Below are 19189 nucleotides of genomic sequence, written 5' to 3' on the forward strand. Positions count from 1 at the left end.
AAAAAAGCCTCTGAAGCTTTAAAACAGTTATCATGATTGTGCTTCGGTGAATAAGGTGCGCTTCTCTCTGAAACTAAGCTAGGAATAGCTACTGAAAAACGTAGTTGAGGTAGTAGCCTCACTGTGTGTAGCTAGCTAATGCTCAGCACTGAGGACCGTGTCCTGCAGAGTTTAGCTCTAACTTGCCTCACCACACCTCCCTAGAAGTTTCTAGTGTGCTGGTAAGAGCTTGGTTAGCTGGTTCGGGTGTTTAATTGAGGTTGGTGTGAAACTGCAGGACAGTGGCCCTCCAGGACCGAGTTTAATTCTAGCTGGAAAGAAGTCTTTAGAAAATGAGAAACTGGGTTTGAGCACTGTCTGAAAAGCCCTTTTTATTCTGATAATTTAATTTAATTAATTCTAAATAATTATAAACATAATACATAGTTTACGTTTTGTTTTGTTTTGTTTTTTAAACATGTCAAGCTCACATCTGTCGTTTGAATGCTAGGAGGTCACCAGATTTATGGCTGAAAAGGAAAAAAGTTATGTCAGAAACAAATGATGAAGGAGAAGTGCAGAGAAGCATTGCCCACGGTGGACTGTGTGTCTGACAAAATTATATAATAATTGAGTCCTTAGAGAATGAATTCCTATAACACAAAAATAAATAATTTGGCCTATTTAATTATTTTACATTTTAAATGCACTGCTTAAAACAATGCCCAGACTGCAAAACTGACAAAAACTTGCATTACAAATGTTTCTGGAAGTAAAAATAAACCATGTAAAAATTTAATTTCTTTTCTTTTCTTTTCTTTTCTTTTGGAGATAAGGTTTAAATTGTGTGGAGTATTTTATTAAGTATTCGTTTTGCTGCGTATTTCAGTTTACTGTTCAGTTAGGGTTTGCAAAAAAATGACACATTTAATGGAAAGACATGACACAAGTGTTTACGCATTTGCTGATTTGTGTAGCACTTGTGGTTTTCACCAAACCTTCTGGAACAAAAGCACCAGAAAGTACATCATGCAATAGGCGTGCAGATGCAGCAAAATGATTCACAGATAGGATGTGGTAGCCTATGTTACAGATTGCAGTTTCTACTTACTGAAGGCTTTCATGTTTGCCTGCAGGATGAAGCAGGCTTATTATCAATTGTCAAAAAGTAAAATACAAAACTGATGAGAAAAATGGATAGAGGTTGAAAAAAAAGAATGAACACTGTCAGTAATTCTGATGAAGACATTTCTGTTAATAAAATCTATTTTTTTTAATAATAATAAAAAAAAAGTGAAAGTAAACAAATCTCAGACCTGTGGCTGTATTACGCAGCTGAAGCGAAAGTAAAGTTAAACGAGTTCGTATTGAAAAGAAAGAAAGAAAAAACACACGTGCGCTCTCCCGTGGACACTTCAAGAAACAAGAATTAAAAAAAAATTGCTTAGTGACCAACTGAATTTAAATATTTAGAACAGCAAAACAGACGTATTAGGTACAGTACCCACATAGGAGAAGATATTCTCGCAACGTTTGTGACATGAACAGAACGTTACCACGTGGTCCTGTTGGTGATTTAATAATAGGGTGGCCACATTTTTATACACAAAAGTGATGCCTGCCACAGCAGGGCCAGAATGTAAACGGGGCCGATGGAGTGCTTGTGGTAATATAAATCAAAGTATAAAACCTGTTTTCTAGGAAATAATAATAGTGATGACAATAAACATTGCAATAGCCTAAATCATATTTTATTAAATCAGTGCGAACAGATGCACTCATCCTCTTATTATTAACTTATACTTTCTTTTTATGCACTGCATATCGCGCTGCGGAAACATAAAAGCATGTCTGCTTTTATGATCTGAGAAACAACAAACAAGCCTATTCTACACTGCTCAAAACTCATGTTTGAATCATCATTGGCAAATTTAAATATAAATCATGTAATATATTAAAATAATAATTTAATATTGATACAGTGATAAAAAGCACACAAATTCTGACACATTTGGCTTTACATACATATGAGTGCACCTGCGCTGTGCACTTTAGTATCGAGTCAAAATAGGGCCATATATATCTGCAAAATAAAACAATGTTTTGCAAACAAAAAATATGTTTTGCAAATAAAAAAAAATATGTTTTGCAAATAAAAATAGAGTATTGAGAAAAAAATTGCTTTTTTGCAAGTAAAAAAAAAATAATAATTGCAAAAGAAAAGTTTACCACAAGAGAAAAAATTAAGTTTAGCAAAGTAAAACTTCAACAGCAATGACTTTGCAACACATTTCCCTTTGCGCTGCTCCTTTAAATCCGCGTTTCAGTCATCCGTCCCTCTGCGGTGCAAGCTTTCCTTTGCGCTTCATTTTTTCTTTGCGCCTCGCTTTGTGATTTGACGTGGGGGAGGGGTCAAGAGGTTGAGGTGTGTACAAGGGATGAAGGCGCGTCCTTCTCGTTACGTCATCAGCGCGAGCCCCAGACCGAGTGGCTCGATCGAAATGGAGGAGCAGAGACATGCGGGTGATGGATCACAGGTATGTGTTATTGATCGCTTTCTTCAAGTTCGCTAGATAGACCGATAACTATATGTAACTATGTGTATCAACGCGTTTGCTCAAGTTAAGTAAGTTAGAGATCAATTAATGCGGGTTGCATCGGCGGCTGTACATTTCTCTCAATATGCACACCTTTCACGTTGTTTTATAATTAATAAATAATTATTATTATTCTCCACGCCCTAGTTGTATTATGGACTATAAACGATGCCAAAGGTGTCTCTCAAAATATACTGTAAACAAAAAACAAATATAAAACAAATGCCTTGTATGTGTAAACATAATTTGAAATAAACCTCTTTTTGATTCCGAACAAGTTTATTTATATACAGTAGGTCACATCCCTATAGACTATGTTTAAAAGCTGTGATGCTTATGATACATTGTTAATGCACTTATTCTAGATCAGTTGTGTGAAACTCAATTCCTGGAGGGCCACAGCTCTGCACAGTTTAGCTCAAACCAGCTCCAACCCACACCTGTTTGGAGGTTTCTAGTAATCCTGAAGATCTTGATTAGCTGAATCAGATGTGTTTGATTGGGGTTTGAGCTAAACTGTGCAGAGCTGTGGCCCTCCAGGAACTGAGTTTAAAACACCTGATCCAGATAATCCTATATGATGTTGTGATGACCTATTTAACAGAGAGAATATTCTGATGTCTGTACAGCTGCACAGAATTGAATAGGTCTTCTGACCCAAAGCCTTGGTCAGATTCAGTCAGCTCAGGGTCAGCAGCAGCAGCCTCCTGCTTCAAATTCATAAAACCTTTATTTCTACGCACAGTTTACATATTTATGTTTTTTCAGGTGGAGGAAGAAGAAACTGATCTCTCTGCATGGTATGATCAAATTTTTTTAATTGTTTTAATTTTGCTGCCTACCAGATATATGGATTAGCCACAACACTGTCTATATTATGCAATAATTTTCTGGTTCTTTTTCCAGATCAATTGTGCTTCATGCAACTCTACGTTTGGTCCCTTTGTTGAAGCAAATCTGAAAAGGTCTTGAAGTCTACAATCCTGGAAAACCATTCAGGACTTTGCCACCAGTTCTTTTTCCCTGATGTGGTGGATGATGATGATAAGGTATCAGTAACTGGAAAAAAAAATATGTTTATATCTTGTATTTCATTTTAGGAATGTTATAGATAGGAAAATTATTATTTGCCAATTTAAAGAATAATTGTCAAACACTTGTTCCTTACAAAAAAAATAATAGTAGAAAATGGTAATAAAGTAGCTTTTTTGCATGTGCATATGTACCTGAAAATGGATGATTGTTTTTCTTTTTTTCCCACAGGCTGATGCAGACTTCATCATGCAGAACATTCTTCCGAAAATGTCGGAGAAGGTATCAGTACAAGAGACTTATGAAACCGCTATAATCAACTTTCTGCAAGACTTTCTCCAAGAAATTGAAAGCTGTGTTATGTATGAACTGACAAATATTTGATTTAGTATAAATATTGTAAAAAAAACCTACAAATTAATGTTAAAATGTAATTGATTTAATTCAGACAATATCAACCCCATCCAAGCCATTCAATTTGACAACGGTTTAAACTGAATTTAAAATTATACTAAAGGTATGGAATTTTACATGTTCAGGAAAATAAAAACTTTTATACATTGGTAAATGTTCTTATGGTTTTGAAATTTACTGTGTATGTGTAGAGAACACAACGTGTTACATAATGTAAAATTGTATATCTTAATGAATGTGTTAAGAGAACACAAGTTGTTATACTAGCCATTTTCTGCTTTAAATATATCCAATACAGAAAATAAAACAAGCATGCAGTGTCACCTTAAATTTGTTTTTTATTGACTTGGATGTTAATTTGCTTGTAAATGTATCATTTGGTAAAAAGTCATTTCAATGATTGATTTAGTGTCAATTAAGAATGAAGCAGCACAAAATTTAAAACTAAATAATGGTCTCTTCCATAGTTTTGAGAGTGTGAGGTTGGGTTAAAAAAAGTTTGAATTTGGGCCTTAAGTTCTTCAGTAAGGGGCATTCGACTGGAGGAACTACAGTTCCTGTCCACAGCTGGTCAGAGATACTGTCTGTGTCCCAGTCAGAGTCGCCGTCTTGTGCAATCTGTTAAAAGTTGGTAATAGTTTATGGACATTGGGGCAATATCTTGCATGAAAACATTACATTAAAAGACACAAATTCTTAAAATACCTCAGATAGGACTGGAGGAGTGACAGGGTTTTGCAGGAGTCCATTTTCCCACAACTGGTCTGGGCTTCGATTACTCTGTGTGGAGAGGATGGTTATTCCACCCACTAGTAAAGGAGTCAAGGCTGGCTTAGAGACGAGGTAGGAACACAAACTGACAACAAGAGGTGCAAAAAGCCTCTACAGGCCCACCTCAATCAAATAAAAGAGATTATGATGTTCAGTGAAAGCTCTCCACACATAATAGCCTATGTGTTAATCAAATAATTTTACTTCAAAACCCCGTTAAATACCACCCTCTGGCCGGTCTGAAGTATCTGTTATTAATAATATAGGAGTCTAATAATAATAACAAGAAAGCGATCAATAACACATACCTGTGATCCATCACCCGCATGTCTCTGCTCCTCCATTTCGATTGATCCACTTGGTCTGGGGCTCGCGCTGATGACGTAACGAGAAGGACGCGCCTTCATCCCTTGTACACACCTCAACCTCTTGACCCCTCCCCCGCTTCAGCCCCCCTAAACTTATGCCCAGCCCCCCTAAAAAATTATTTGATTAATTAATTAGTGATCGCTTCAGTCCCCTTTAAAAACTCATTTGAAACGGTGGCAAGCTGCATCAAGTTCCGGCTCCTCCCCTGATCTGAGTCTGCATGGATTCAGCGCGTTTTTCAATCCACAGGGGCGCCGAGCAGAGCGAACATCAGAGAGTACAAAGTGTGTGTGTGTGTGTGTGTGTGTGTGTGTGTGTGTGTGTGTGTGTGTGTGTGTGTGTGTGTGTGTGTGTGTGTGTGTGTGTGTGTGTGTGTTCTCGCATCCAATACCAATACGTCTTCGCTGCGTTCACCTTCAGCCTTTATCACGGTGTGACAGTTGTTTTTTCTTCCAACAAAAATGAAGCGATTAACACCCATGAAAACATACTTGAAACGATCATGATTTATTTTAATTTACTTTTCAAAATTCAAAACATATTATTGTGTATTTCGCCATTACATTATGCAGCCATTCACAGAAATGATTAAAGACACACATCATTGTCTGAAAGCACTAAATGTCACAGAGAGAGAAACATCATGTGGAGTTATTTTGTTTTGTATTATTAAATATGATTTTGTATTAAAGGAACACTCCACCGTTTTTTGAAATAGGGCTTATTCACATTATTTCCTACATTTAGATAGGTGGGCAAATGCATTTTTGTGTCAGTGCATGCATTGTTTTAGTTTGACCGGGTCGGCGTTAGCTTAGCTTAGCACAATGAATGGAATCCTTTGTTGCCAGCTAGCATGGCCTGAGTAAAAGTGATCAAAAAAATAAAAAAACCCACACCTAATTACTTCTTGTGGCCTGCGTATTCACAACGAGTACAAATAGCGATCCAGATTAACACTAGGCGATTTCCTAGGCAGATATTGACTTGGGACTATATTATGGGGAAGCACAGAAGAAAGCACTGCTACTTCGGCGCAGAGATATCACGCAACACATGAAAACATCAACTCTATGTGAATACAGGTATAATATGGGTCGATCTATACATGCGTCATGATTAAAATAATCACTTACTCTGTGGACAGCTGTCCATTTGGTCCATTCGGCGTGGGGCGTTTTTTCCAGTTCACTTTGTCACACCGGAAAAAAAATCGAGTACTGCAGAATGGATCAGCGCCGTGAAATCCTCTGTAGATGTGACACAACTTCGGGCACGCTCATCTTGATCTGACGTGTTGAGCCTGGTCATCAACTCTCTACAGCACAGACACTCTATTTCCGTCGGCATAGATTGGCATATTTCCCCACATTCACACCACCAGTTCATGTTGGCTCTCATCCTCACGTCCTCAGGCTGTTGAGCGATCGCAACTAATACACGCGCATATAAATTTCACTCGCGGCTGGCTTGACGGTGTTTTTCTGAAGTGCGGCTGGCTTGACCGCAGTCTCCTACTGTCGTTCTATTTCCAAAGCACGCAGCTCGTCTTCTGTAAACTCTGGTTCAAATAGGTATGGTTCTGGTTCTTGACTGTCTGAGAAGTCACCCTCTTCGTCTCTCTCAAAATCAGCCATGTTCATCGCCATTCGTGTACTGTAAGGAAAATAGCCAGGCAGCTGCTATTCACGCCGGTATGTTGACGGAAGTCGTGGGATTTCATGTGTTGCGTGATATCTCTGCGCCGAAGTAGCAGTGCTTCGCCTAAGCAGCAGTGCTTCGCCTGTGCTTCCCCATAATATAGTCCCAAGTCAATATCTGCCAAGGAAATCGCCTAGTGTTAATCTGGATCGCTATTTGTACTCGTTGTGAATACGCAGTCCACAAGAAGTAATTAGGTGGGTTTTTTTTATTTTTTTGATCACTTTTACTCAGGCCATGCTAGCTGGCAACAAAGGATTCCATTCATTGTGCTAAGCTAAGCTAACGCCGACCCAGTCAAACTAAAACAATGCATGCACTGACACAAAAATGCATTTGCCCACCTATCTAAATGTAGGAAATAATGTGAATAAGCCCTATTTCAAAAAACGGTGGAGTGTTCCTTTAAGTAATAATGAATCATTAGTGTGTCATGATACATATATTCGAGTAAGAGTAAAGGGATCTGTGATTTTTTTTTTTTTTTTTTTTTTTTTAAAGTAATTGATTTATAGAAGTGGCAAATTGATAATGGTGTTATTTTTAATAAATAGAAATAAATATAGAACAGATTAAACATATTGCCAATAGACAATTACATTAATACATGTTTTGTCTATATTCTTAATGAATATTAGCTGGTTAGTTAAATGATTTGAAATGAAATAAATTTCCAGGGGCTGACTTGATGTATAACCAACCGTATTGTTGATTATAAAGGCTAAAAAGCTAAAAATTAATAATAATAATAATAAAATATAATAATTTATTTTTCATTGTAGATGGATATACAACATTTTTTTGTCGTGTGGGAGTAGGTCTGCAAATGAGCAACAGTCAGGTGAGAATAGAACAGACAGCCTCACACACACACACACAATACCACTGTGTTCCCAAGATTCATTGCAGTCATTGAACCCTTATGTTGTTTTAATTTTCTGCTAATTTCCACATACATTTCATAAGAAAAAGCTGTGGTATCATCAAAGGATAAACATGAATGTCCTAATACTGAATCAGGAAGTCTTTATTGTAAAAATCTACATTCCCAATTCAAAATTTTCCAGTGACTGGTCACATCTAAAAAACTGTATTAGTTTTTTTTTACAGTGTTGTATATGGCTCAGTCAGTACTCCTACTCCCATATATGAAATACAGGGAATACAATGGAATAGTGGATTGCAATAAGGTTAGTAGTATACAACCCTACCCTAATAGTCAAATATAATTTTTTAATCATACCCTTATTGGGGGCTGAGCCCCCCTAAAATTAAAATCTTAGAATCGCCCCTGGGCACGGATGACTGAAACGCGGATTTAAAGGAGCAGCGCAAAGGGGAATCTGTTGCAAAGTCATTGCTGCTGAAGTTTTACTTTGCTAAACTTTATTTTTTCTCTTGTGGTAAACTTTTCTTTTGCAATTATTTTTTTTTTACTTGCAAAAAAGCATTTTTTTTCCTCAATACTCTATTTTTATTTGCAAAACATATTTTATTTTTGCAAAACATATTTTTTTGTTTGCAAAACATTGTTTTATTTTGCAGATATATATGGCCCTATTTTGACTCCATACTTTAGAGTCTGACCATGTTCTTGGATTGATAAAATAGGTCCCTGACTCTGGATCCACCAAGGATCAGATAAGATTCATATAGTCACATGTCCTTCATATCGCATAATATATATAAACGGGGCTATATACACAGTTGCATCTCAATAAATTACAATGTTGTAGAAAAGTTAATTTCAGTAATGAATCTCAAATTGTGAAACTCATGTATTAAATAAATTCAGTGCACACAGACTCAGTTTAAGTCTTTGTTTCTTTTAATTGTGATGATTTTGGCTCACATTTAACAAAAAACCAACCAATTCACTATCTCACCAAATTAGAATATGATGACATGCCAATCAGCTCATCAACTCAAAACACCTGCAAAGGTTTGCTCAGCTGGTCTCTCAGTTTGCTTCACTTGGCTACACAATCATGAGGAACACTGCTGATCTGACAGTTGTCCAGAAAACACTCATCAACCCTTCACAAGGAGCCACAAACATTCATTGCAAAGAAGCTGGCTGTTCACAGAGTGCTGTATCCAAGCATGTTAACAGAAAGTTGAGTGGAAGGAAAAAGTGTGGAAGAAAAAGATGCACAACCAACCGAAAGAACCGCAGTCGTATGAGGATTGTCAAGCATAATCGATTCAAGAATTTGAGTGAACTTCACAAGGAATGGACTGAGGCTGTGGTCAAGGCATCAAGAGCCACCACACACAGACGTATCTAGGAATTTGGCTACAGTTATCGTATTCTTCCTATTAAGCCGCCACTCCTGAACCACAGACAACAGCAGAGGCATCTTACCTGGGCTCAGGAGAAGAAGAAATGGACTGTTGCACAGTGGTCCAAAGTCCTCTTTTCAGATGAAAGCAAGTTTTTTATTTCATTTGGAAACAAAGCTCCTTGAGTCTGGAGGAAGGGTGGAGAAGCTCATAGCCCAATTTGCTTGAAGTCTAGTGTTAAATTTCCACAGTCTGTGATGATTTGTGGAGCAATCTCATCTGCTGGTGATGGTCATTTGTGTTTTTTGAAACCCAAAGTCACTGCAGCCGTTTACCAAGAAATGTTGGAGCACTTCATGCTTCCTTCTGCTGACCAGCATGTGAAGATGCTGATTTCATTTTCCAGCAGGATTTGCCATCTGCCCACACTGCCAAAAGCACTAAAAGTTGGTTAAATGACCATGGTGTTGATGTGCTTGACTGTACAGCAAACTCACCAGACCTGAACCCCAGAGAGAATCTATGGGCTACTGTCAAGAGGAAGATGAGAAACAAGAGACAAAACAGTGCAGATATTTTGGTCTTATGAAGTATTCTAATTTGTTGAGATGAATTGGTGGATTTTTGTTAAATTGGACCAATATTATTATATTAAATACTTCAGTCTGTGTGCACTGAATTTATTTAATACACAAGTTTCACAATTTGAGATTAAATACTGATGAACTCTAGATGGCGCAAGAGGCAGAAAAAAAAATCAACACCGAGTCAAACTTTGGTGAGCTTTAATATTTGGATTTAAGCTCATTAAGCAGTGTTACAGGTGGAGGTTTTATTATTAGTTTCTGCACAAATATTTGTCAAACCAATAAAAAAAAAATACCTAAATGACTTAAAAATCATTACATACAACAACAAAAATGTACAGTCCACATCCAAAATTATCCAGATATAATAACAGTACATGACCATGAGGGGAAGCAGCTTTTTTCATTTTTACACTTGTGCAAAACTTTCCAGTTTCAAATTCATCAACTGAAGGATGATCTAAAGAGTTCAGACATCAATAAGAGGAGACAAAAAAAAGCATATACCACAGAAAGGAGTTAACACATCTAATGAAGGACAAACAATAAAAAAAAGCTTGTCATAATTCAAACTAAAATCAGTATAGAGGGTGCACTGAACTATTCCCTGGTAAAGCGACTAGCTTTCCTGATGCAAACATCTCCTGATGACAGCAAGTGTCTGTCAAAGACAACGAAACATGAAGCGGAAACGTTTCTCCTAAATTCTGCCTGGCAAAGCTGTGGAGAAGATCTCTGTGTCCTGGAGGTCTACATGCATCGGTCATCGGAAAGGTGTCTGGTTTTCAAAACGGTTTACTGATTAGTTTTGGGAAATCGGGTCACGGCATTAGGGAACCGTCTACTAAAGGCAGTTAATAATAGAGGCAAATATCACAAGCTACTGCGTGATCCTGCTACGATATACTGCTGTTCGATCCTCCCAGCCCATTCTCTGTCTTCTGGAAGCTTCTCACTGCACTGGGGATCTGCAGACCTGTAGACAGAGTCAGACCGCCACACCACACCTGAAACACAAACACAGGCTTTCATTTAGCACACAGCTGTTAGGAGTCACGACCTCATTTAAATGTGAAGGTGAAGCCCTTAGAGTATCAGTCAGTTCATTCAAGTCTAGCATTGTGAAGAAGAGCCTTTAATCTTTTACCAAAGAAACATTAGCAACCAAAGATACACACTTGTAGTAAATTATGCATAATCTCAACTAAAGTTATGACATGTTATTAATGACTACTACTCAGTACTTAATTGTACAAATAAGGTAAAAAGAAGATGCTTTTAAACAGCATGCATCAATCCACAATGCATCATTTTCAGTGCTTCGTGATTTTTTAAAAATCATTAGCTTTAAGGTGAAGTGTGTTACTGTGATAATACTTTAGCACATTACTATCATAAGCTTATGCTATTATAAACTGTTGTAATTTTTTTTCCATGTTACCTAATTCTACATGACGAATGGAAATGCTTGGGCATGGTTTGCATTAGAATAACCCATATTTGCATGTGTATATAAAATGTTTGTCCTCCAAACCCACCATGAAAGCTGGCACAACAGGTTGGGTGAACTTCACTTTAAAAGTATGGAGCAGTTGTTTGTTTTCAGCGTTATAGAAAGAAAGTTGGCCTGGGAAAAAAACACAAAAGGCATTATTAAATAGCAGCAGTCACATTCACATGCAGCAGTTATTCAGGCGATGCAGAATAGAAACCAGCTCACAACTAAAGCATGAATGGAAATGGTGGAAACTCGATCTGTAGGTATCTGATTGCACATGTGCGAGACTATAATGTTCCCTATAGACTATGGAGGATGATATGAACATACAACACTTAAACTACCCATAATAACACAGAAGACATGGATATTAGAAACAAGGAATCAGGTGTGAGCTACTGAATCCTTTTAATCTGGACCTTCTTTGCATAATAAACTATTACTGTGAATACAGTGTTTAACCCTGTAAACCTATGAAATAATATTTTTTTTTATGGAACAGTTTCTTGAAAATAATCCCCCCCCCCCCCCCAAAAAAAAAATATAAATAAAAATAATAATAAGTTTAAAAAAAAATAGATTTTATTTTATTTATTAATTTTTTCAGTTTTATTTAGAGGCTCAAACTGAAAAACTAAATTCTGATCAATAAAAAGTGTATCGGACTACTTGCATAAAATATAAATATAAGTTCTCACTCTATGGGCTTTATTTTAACGATCTAAATGCAAAGTGTAAAGCGCACGGCGCACGGCGCACGGCGCAGATGCACTCAGGGAGTGTCCAAATCTACTTTTGCCATTTTAACGACAGAAAAACGGTTGGTGGTCCAGGCGCATGGTCTAAACGGGTTGTCCCTATTTTCTTAATGAGTAATGGGTGTTTTTTGGGAGTAACGTGCAATAAACCAATCAGAGTCTCATCTTCCATTCCCTTTAAGAGCCAGTTGCACTCATGATATGACAGATTTGCTATTTACACAGCGGAATTTGGCAAGTGCAAAGACAGAACGCATCTCCAAGATGAAACCAAGCTGCTTGTGTGCAAGCAAATAGCCTAATTCTGATACATGTGTTGACTATCCATTATGACATGTAGGCATTTATATATATATATTTAATTAGCCTACAAAACAATTCTTATGCATTGCAATCCTTTAATTTATAATATTTGGCATGTTTGTGTGATGCTTTGCATCCTTGTGTACAGTAAGCAGAGTGTACACTCTTTAAATAACAAAGAAAAAACACTATTTTCAGTTCCTTAAAATAGTAATGCGCCTGAACACACCTCTTTTTTAGACCAGCAACGCCCATGGGTGCACAAATGAGCCCAAATGCATTTGCTAATTAAACGGCGTGGTGCTGGACGGGAAAATTCGTACAGTGCCGGACTGAAACTAGCAAACACACTTGCGCTGTGCCTTTGCGTCGCATTGCGCCGGTTGTATTATAGGGCCCAATATCTTATGGAAACCCGTTTCTGCCACTGAATAAAAAATTAATCAAGGTGATTGCGAATTTTTATAAATTCTGACATTTTTCTCAGAATTGCGAATTCATAGCTCCCAATTCTGACTCTATAACATGCAATTGCGAGTTATAAATTCAATATTGCGTGCTTTAAACTCACATTTGGAAGATATAAAGTCAAAATTTCAACTTTTTTTAAATGATGTACATATAATCAAGTAAATTTATATGGACATTTTTACAATTATAAAACTAACTTAAATTATATAGACTATCAATCAAAGTTTCGCTCATGTTGATCATACAGAAGTCTTCGAAATGTGCGTATCAAATATGAAATGTAAAATATTTTGCACATTACCCTGATCAAAGTCACAGTAGAGCCCTATGGTGTCCGGTACAGGGACGTCCAGATTCTTGGCCTTGTTGTTGTGTTTGGCTGCGAACGAGTTCTGGAGCCAGTTGTTGATGTGGATACACCAGGAGGTGTTGGTCTTCCCCAACTGGTCAAATTTCCCAAGGTTTCTGTAGGCCAAGCCAACGCTGAAGGACTTACAGTCTTTCTGAGGCTTCACTTCCCAGTAATGCTGGCCAGACTCAAAACTGTGGTCACCTAAACATGCACACACACACAAACGAACAAGCCTCATTAAAACAGTCTGAGAATGATTCCATTATTCCAGCAAGTGTTGTATACAAACCAACTCCAGTCACATTCATCTAGCGCTTTATACTTTATACAATACAGACTGCTTCAAAGTAGCTAAATCAGTGTTCATTTCCATTTTTTCCCCAAATGATCTCAGTCTTGTGATTAGCAGTGTAGATATCTCTGTGTCTTGGTACCCAGTACTGTGTAGGACTCTCCGGTGAAGCGATCCCTGGCTCCTCTCGGGGCGGGCGAACGCGTCACTGATGTTCTTTTAGGAGATGGAGTTCCACTTCTGAAACCATCGGAGAGACACAGACAGTCACTACTACACATAGAGACAGACACGTCGCTTGGATTGAGGACAAGAATCAATCGCCAAACCACACAAACACGACACGAGAAGAGAAGAGAAGAGAAGAGAAGAGAAGAGAAGAGAAGAGAAGAGAAGAGAAGAGAAGAGAAGAGAAGAGAAGAGAAGAGAAGAGAAGAGAAGAGAAGAGACGAGATGCTTTCAGTTAGTGATCAAACACAGCATGTCCCTGATGGCGGTGGGAAAAGAACTACGGAATCTAATAGAAATCAATTAATGAGAAAAGCAATGCGTAACACGTTAGCCACAACAGCACAAGTGATGCAACACTACTTTATACATTTACTGCAACAAAAAAGCAAAACAACTGATTTGTATGTTTGGGTGTGCAGACTATAAATGGCTATAACTGATCAATTAGACAAGAACACTACAGGCAACTGATTCTGTATTTTGTTGTGTACTTGATTTAGAATACAATAAAGTGCACAAATAAGTGCATTATTATTTAATACTAAATAATTGTGAATTATAAACATTCTCCATTCCTCCGTTAAACATATGTAAGATGATCCCATAAACTACCAGTGAAGGACGACCCAAAGGGACAGAGCATTAACACAGGCCTCTTGGCATACCAGATGGTTTAGTTCAAATGCATGACAGGTGTAATTACATGCTAAATTGATGTGGGTCAGTGCACTTTGTTTGCCATAATGGAATGACTGATGAGAAAAGCACAAGAGCGTTGATTTCAGATGAAGGCTTACTCACCACAATCATAAGGACGTGAGCATGAAAAAGCAACGTTTGATTAAATGTTGCAAATCTAATATTTAGGCCATCATCTGATGACATTTCTTTTAAACATGTTGGCCAGTTTGCAGAGAGGAGACCGCAAAGACGTCGAGTACAGTATATAATGATTCTTATATACTATTATATAATCTATTGAATCTATTTTCAGTCACACTCGCAAGCTGCACATGCAAAATCCAAAACAAATACTGTCACTCAGTTTAGAAACGCAGAAAACCCCTCGGAAGAATAGGCATTTCATGAATAAGGATCATTGAATTTGGGAAAACAAATGTGAAGAATGCATCCTTTACAATGAGTCATATTTTATAATCTCGTAACTAATATATGAAGGCACAAAGATAAAAGCAGAGTTCTCCGGTGATCTGTAATCCTTTTTCATGAAACGCTTTGCTCAGATCTGTCTTTGTGAACACAAGGAACGCAGAGGAGCTGCTCTAAAGATCTCTAGGTAAGCCAACGCTTGCTTTATTGCTCAGAGAGAGCTAAAGACCACCGCTAAGAGACACACTGTCACCTTGACATATTCTTCAGATTGGTGAAATGTGAACTGCTGATTGGTAGAAAAGGAAAAACAAGAGCATTGAGTTATTAGGGATGCAACGGTGTTAAAGCTGCAGTAGGTAACTTTTGTAAAAATATATTTTTTACATATTTGTTAAAGGGGGGGTGAAATGCTAGTTTTCACTCAATATCCTGTTAATCTTGAGTACCTATAGAGTAGTACTGCATCCTTCATAACTCCAAAAAGTCTTTATTTTTATTATATTCATAAGAGAAAGATAGTCTGTACCGATTTTTCCCGGAAAAACACGAGCGTCTAGAGGCGTGACGTGTGGGCGGAGCTAAAGAATCACGAGCGCCAGTAGGCTTTTGAGTTGAGAGCATGTGGAAACTGTGACACAGATCCAGAGGCTGAAATTTAACAAGATCAGCATCAGCAAAGGCGGTATGCTATGTGGTATGTACTGAAACTGTATATATTTGCTTAGCGGTTTTGGAAAATGACTAAGTTCCACTTTATGTCGTCTTTTTTTTTTTTTTTTTTTTTTTTAAGCTGTACATGTGGAAACTGCAGTTTGATGACAACATTGCATGTTGTTTACTTGATGTGCTTACGCGCTGATAGATAAGTTAACAACACAGAGATATTTGAAGCAGTTTTACTCACCGCATGTGGTTCCAACACACAATCATGACCCTTTTTCGTTGGGACTGCATTATCCTTAAGAAATAAGCGATGTGCAATCCGAAATGCAGGGAACAAACACAAACACTTGCACAACTCCGTTGATGCTCTGTAAAAATAAACTCTATCCACTGGTCCCTTAATACTGTTTCTCTTTTGGTAATCTGTGCAGGGTTGTCTTGCCCTGGCAACCAAAAACACACTTCTTTTGTGACTTTTCGCGACGCTCTCGCTCTGATCAGTGAAGTCCATTGTGCTCTCAGTGCTCTGCTATACGGGAGCGCGCGCTCTGCCAGCAGAAGAGCGCGCACTTAGGACCCATATAAGGAAATTCCGCTCCATCTAACGTCACACAGAGCCATACTCGAAAAAAACTTTCCGAAACTTGTGACAAACCGGAAGAGGTTTTTTTGGAACAAAAATACTCCTTCAAACGTACAACTTAATTTTTTAAACTTTGTCCATGTTTAGCATGGGAATCCAACTCTTTAACAGTGTAAAAAACTCAGTATGCATGAAGTAGCATTTCACCCCCCCTTTAAACCTGTCATTATGTCCTGACAGTAGAATATGAGACAGATAATCTGTGAAAAAATCAAGCTCCTCTGGCTCCTCCCAGTGTCCTATTGCCATTTGCAGAAATCCATCGCTCCCGGTAAAAAACAACCAATCAGAGCTGCGGCCCGTAACTTTGTTTGTGTTCAAAATGTAGAAAAATGTATATAATAAGCGAGTACACCATGAATCCATTTTCCAAACCGTGTTTTTAGCTTGTCCTGAATCACTAGAGTACACCTATAATAAGTATTTATATTCGGACTATTTTAGATTGCTTCGGGGATACCGCGGCGGAGTAACCCAGTACCTTTGTGATTCTTCATAGACATAAACAGAGAGAAGTAGTTCCGGCTACGATGTTCTTCCGCAAGATGCAAGCAGTTCTGTTTATTAACCGCTAGAGCGTCAAAAGTTCCCTACTGCAGCTTTAAAAATGATTTCTGTTATAGCCAATTGTGTTTTTTGACCTTGTATGCATGTAAACCTATTGTAGGAGAGTCCAAAACTATATTAATAACCTTAAAAATGGCATTATAGGAGCACTTTAACAATAAAAACACTGTGTCGCATTGCGTTCCTGAAAGGGCTTTACACTAACTGATGTGTTGAGCACAACCTCCTAAGACACATGACATAAAATATACAGGGTTCAGTGTGATAAAGCAGAAATTTCATCTGGGAGTGCAAAAACATGTATGTTTTATCTCATCCAACTTCTTACCTTCCCTTGTTCTCCTTGCCTTTGACTTTGCTGTCGACTCCTTTTCCTCCCTGAGGATCCCACTCTACGCTCCTGTCCTCCACCTTCAGATTCAGATGAGACGACGTGGAGTCAAAGCCGAAGTTAAATGCTAACACAGAGAGGCACCACCATAAATATCACAGAAGTACTGATAGGACAACGCCATTTGTTTTTACTAATAAAACTAATGTTTAAAAGTTTGGGGCTGTGAAATGTTTCTATTTGAATATATTTTAAAATGTAATCTGTTTCTGTGATGTGCAGCTGTATGTTCAGCATCATTCCTTCCTCCAGTCTTCAGTGTCACATGAATCTTCAGAAATCATTGTAAAATGCTGATTTGCTGCTGCTCGAGAAACATTTTTGATTATTATCAATGTTGAAAACTGTAATACATGTTTTTTCAGGATTCTTGAAGAATGTAAAAAATGTTTATTTGAAACAGAAATTGTATGTAACATTTTAAATCTCTTTACTCTCTTTTAAACATCTTTCTGACCCCAAACTTTTAGAAGAAAATAAAAATGTTATATGCTTTAATACCTCTAGTTTCCAATGTGACTGGGTCTGAATAATCACCGGCAGCTGCTTTGTTACACGCTCTTACCCGGAAGTTCATGAATCTGGTGTCAAATCTTAACCCTGCAGAATGAACAGAACAGTTTCCCTTGTGCATAAAAGTGTAGTAGCAGAATATGCTGAGGATCTTTTGAGCAGCACAGTGCTGTGAGCACCTTGTAGTGTGTGTTCAGTGCTCTTGATGTCGTCCAGCACCTCCCAGCACTGCTCGTCCTTCACACGCGGCAGACCCTCGTGGTTGGTTTTTCTGTACTCTAAGATGTAATGGTCAATCTTGCTGTCCTCCACCGGCATCCTCCAGGTGACGGTCACCTCGTTATCTATGACCAGACAGTCCCCGAGGACTATCTCTGGAGCTCTTGGCACTATGTGGGGAAGATCAGAACAGGGAAGTGAGGATTTTGATTCATAACTTGAAAGAGACAAATCATACATAAAATATGATATAAAGAAGATCTGTAAAGTTGCAAAGACTAAAGTCTCAAATCCCAGGAATTATGCTTTATAAAAGTTAAGAGTCAATCTGTCCTACATAAATCGGCTCGTTATAAGAAGCCCCCACATCTCTATGTCACAAAGTGGGAAGATTTGCGTAACGCCACGCAAATGTTCACGCAAAGAAAGAAGGTGTAACTTTTATTCTCTCTGTTGCCACCAGCACCATGTTGTGGAGTCGCTGTGTGTTTCCTTGTGAAAGCGAAACTACTTTGTTTGTACTTACAAAAGAGAACAGACTAGAAATCAGTGGTTAAGTTGTATTTACAACACTGTTCTGGAACAGTCCAACCCAAATATTCAGATGCGTACAGCACATTTTACGGAGGACGAGAATTGTTATCCTATTTTATTGGTTTTGTCTCACCGTGCCAGGACACAGAGCATCACAGTATGATAAGGGGCATAACATTTCCATCACACGCTTGATGTTGATAGTGTTTAAATTATTCAGCCAAGTGATGATATCTCAGATCATTATTTAGTTCTGTGCAAACTTCATATAGCCAAAATTGTGAATTCTATTCCTTGTTACAAGTATGGAAGAACCATCACTTCTACCACAAAAGACTGCTTTTTAAGTTATATTCCTGATGTATCCAAATTTCTTAGCATATCCAAAACTTCAGAACAAATTGATGTAACAGAAACTATGGACTCTCTCTTTTCTAGCACTTTAAATAAAGTTGCTCCTTCACGCTTAAGGAAGGTTAAGGAAACCAGTCTGACACCGTGGTATAATGAGCATACTCGCACCCTAAAGAGAGCAGCCCGAAAAATGGAGCGCAGCTGGAGGAAAACAATACTAGAGGTATTTCGTATTGCTTGGCGGGAAAGCACCCTATCCTACAGAAAAGCATTAAAAACTGCTAGATCCGATTACTTTTCTTTTCTTTTAGAAGAAAACAAACACAACCCCAGGTATTTATTCAATACAGTGGCTAAATTAATGAAAAATAAAGCCTCAACAAGTGTTGACATTTCCCAACACCACAGCGGTAATTACTTTATGAACTACTTTACTTCTAAAATCGATAATATTAGAGATAAAATTGTAACCATTCAGCCGTCAGCTACAGTATCGCATCAGACAGTGCACTATAGACCCCCCGAGGAACAGTTCCACTCAATCTCTACTATAG

General features: G+C 37.9%; 1 protein-coding gene and 1 long non-coding RNA gene across 4 annotated transcripts in view; one reads left to right on the top strand and one right to left on the bottom strand.

Moving 5' to 3' along the window:
• Positions 1–2475: 2475 nt before the first annotated feature.
• LOC127990424 (uncharacterized) lies at positions 2476–4352 on the top strand. The gene is made up of 4 exons (XR_008163527.1): positions 2476–2516; positions 3345–3376; positions 3483–3625; positions 3840–4352. It is a non-coding gene; the product is annotated as an uncharacterized LOC127990424 (long non-coding RNA).
• A 5562-nt stretch (positions 4353–9914) lies between these two features.
• LOC127990116 (FSD1-like protein) overlaps positions 9915–19189 on the bottom strand; it is a 39571-nt gene continuing 30296 nt past the window's right edge. Inside the window, exons 7-14 of one of the 3 annotated variants that reach the window (XM_052591474.1) lie at positions 17708–17917; positions 17517–17615; positions 16953–17082; positions 15002–15037; positions 13550–13647; positions 13065–13316; positions 11272–11360; positions 9915–10740 (exon numbers count right to left, since the gene is read on the bottom strand). In XM_052591474.1, the coding sequence (XP_052447434.1) occupies positions 10630–10740; positions 11272–11360; positions 13065–13316; positions 13550–13647; positions 15002–15037; positions 16953–17082; positions 17517–17615; positions 17708–17917 (1025 nt within the window). In that variant the 3' untranslated portion in view covers positions 9915–10629. The remainder of the gene's footprint in view (positions 10741–11271; positions 11361–13064; positions 13317–13549; positions 13648–15001; positions 15038–16952; positions 17083–17516; positions 17616–17707; positions 17918–19189) is intronic. The other 2 variants (XM_052591476.1, XM_052591475.1) reach the window with 2 other exon arrangements.

This window comes from Carassius gibelio, chromosome A5 (assembly GCF_023724105.1).
Source record: "Carassius gibelio isolate Cgi1373 ecotype wild population from Czech Republic chromosome A5, carGib1.2-hapl.c, whole genome shotgun sequence".
NCBI classification, from domain to species: Eukaryota; Metazoa; Chordata; class Actinopteri; order Cypriniformes; family Cyprinidae; genus Carassius; species Carassius gibelio.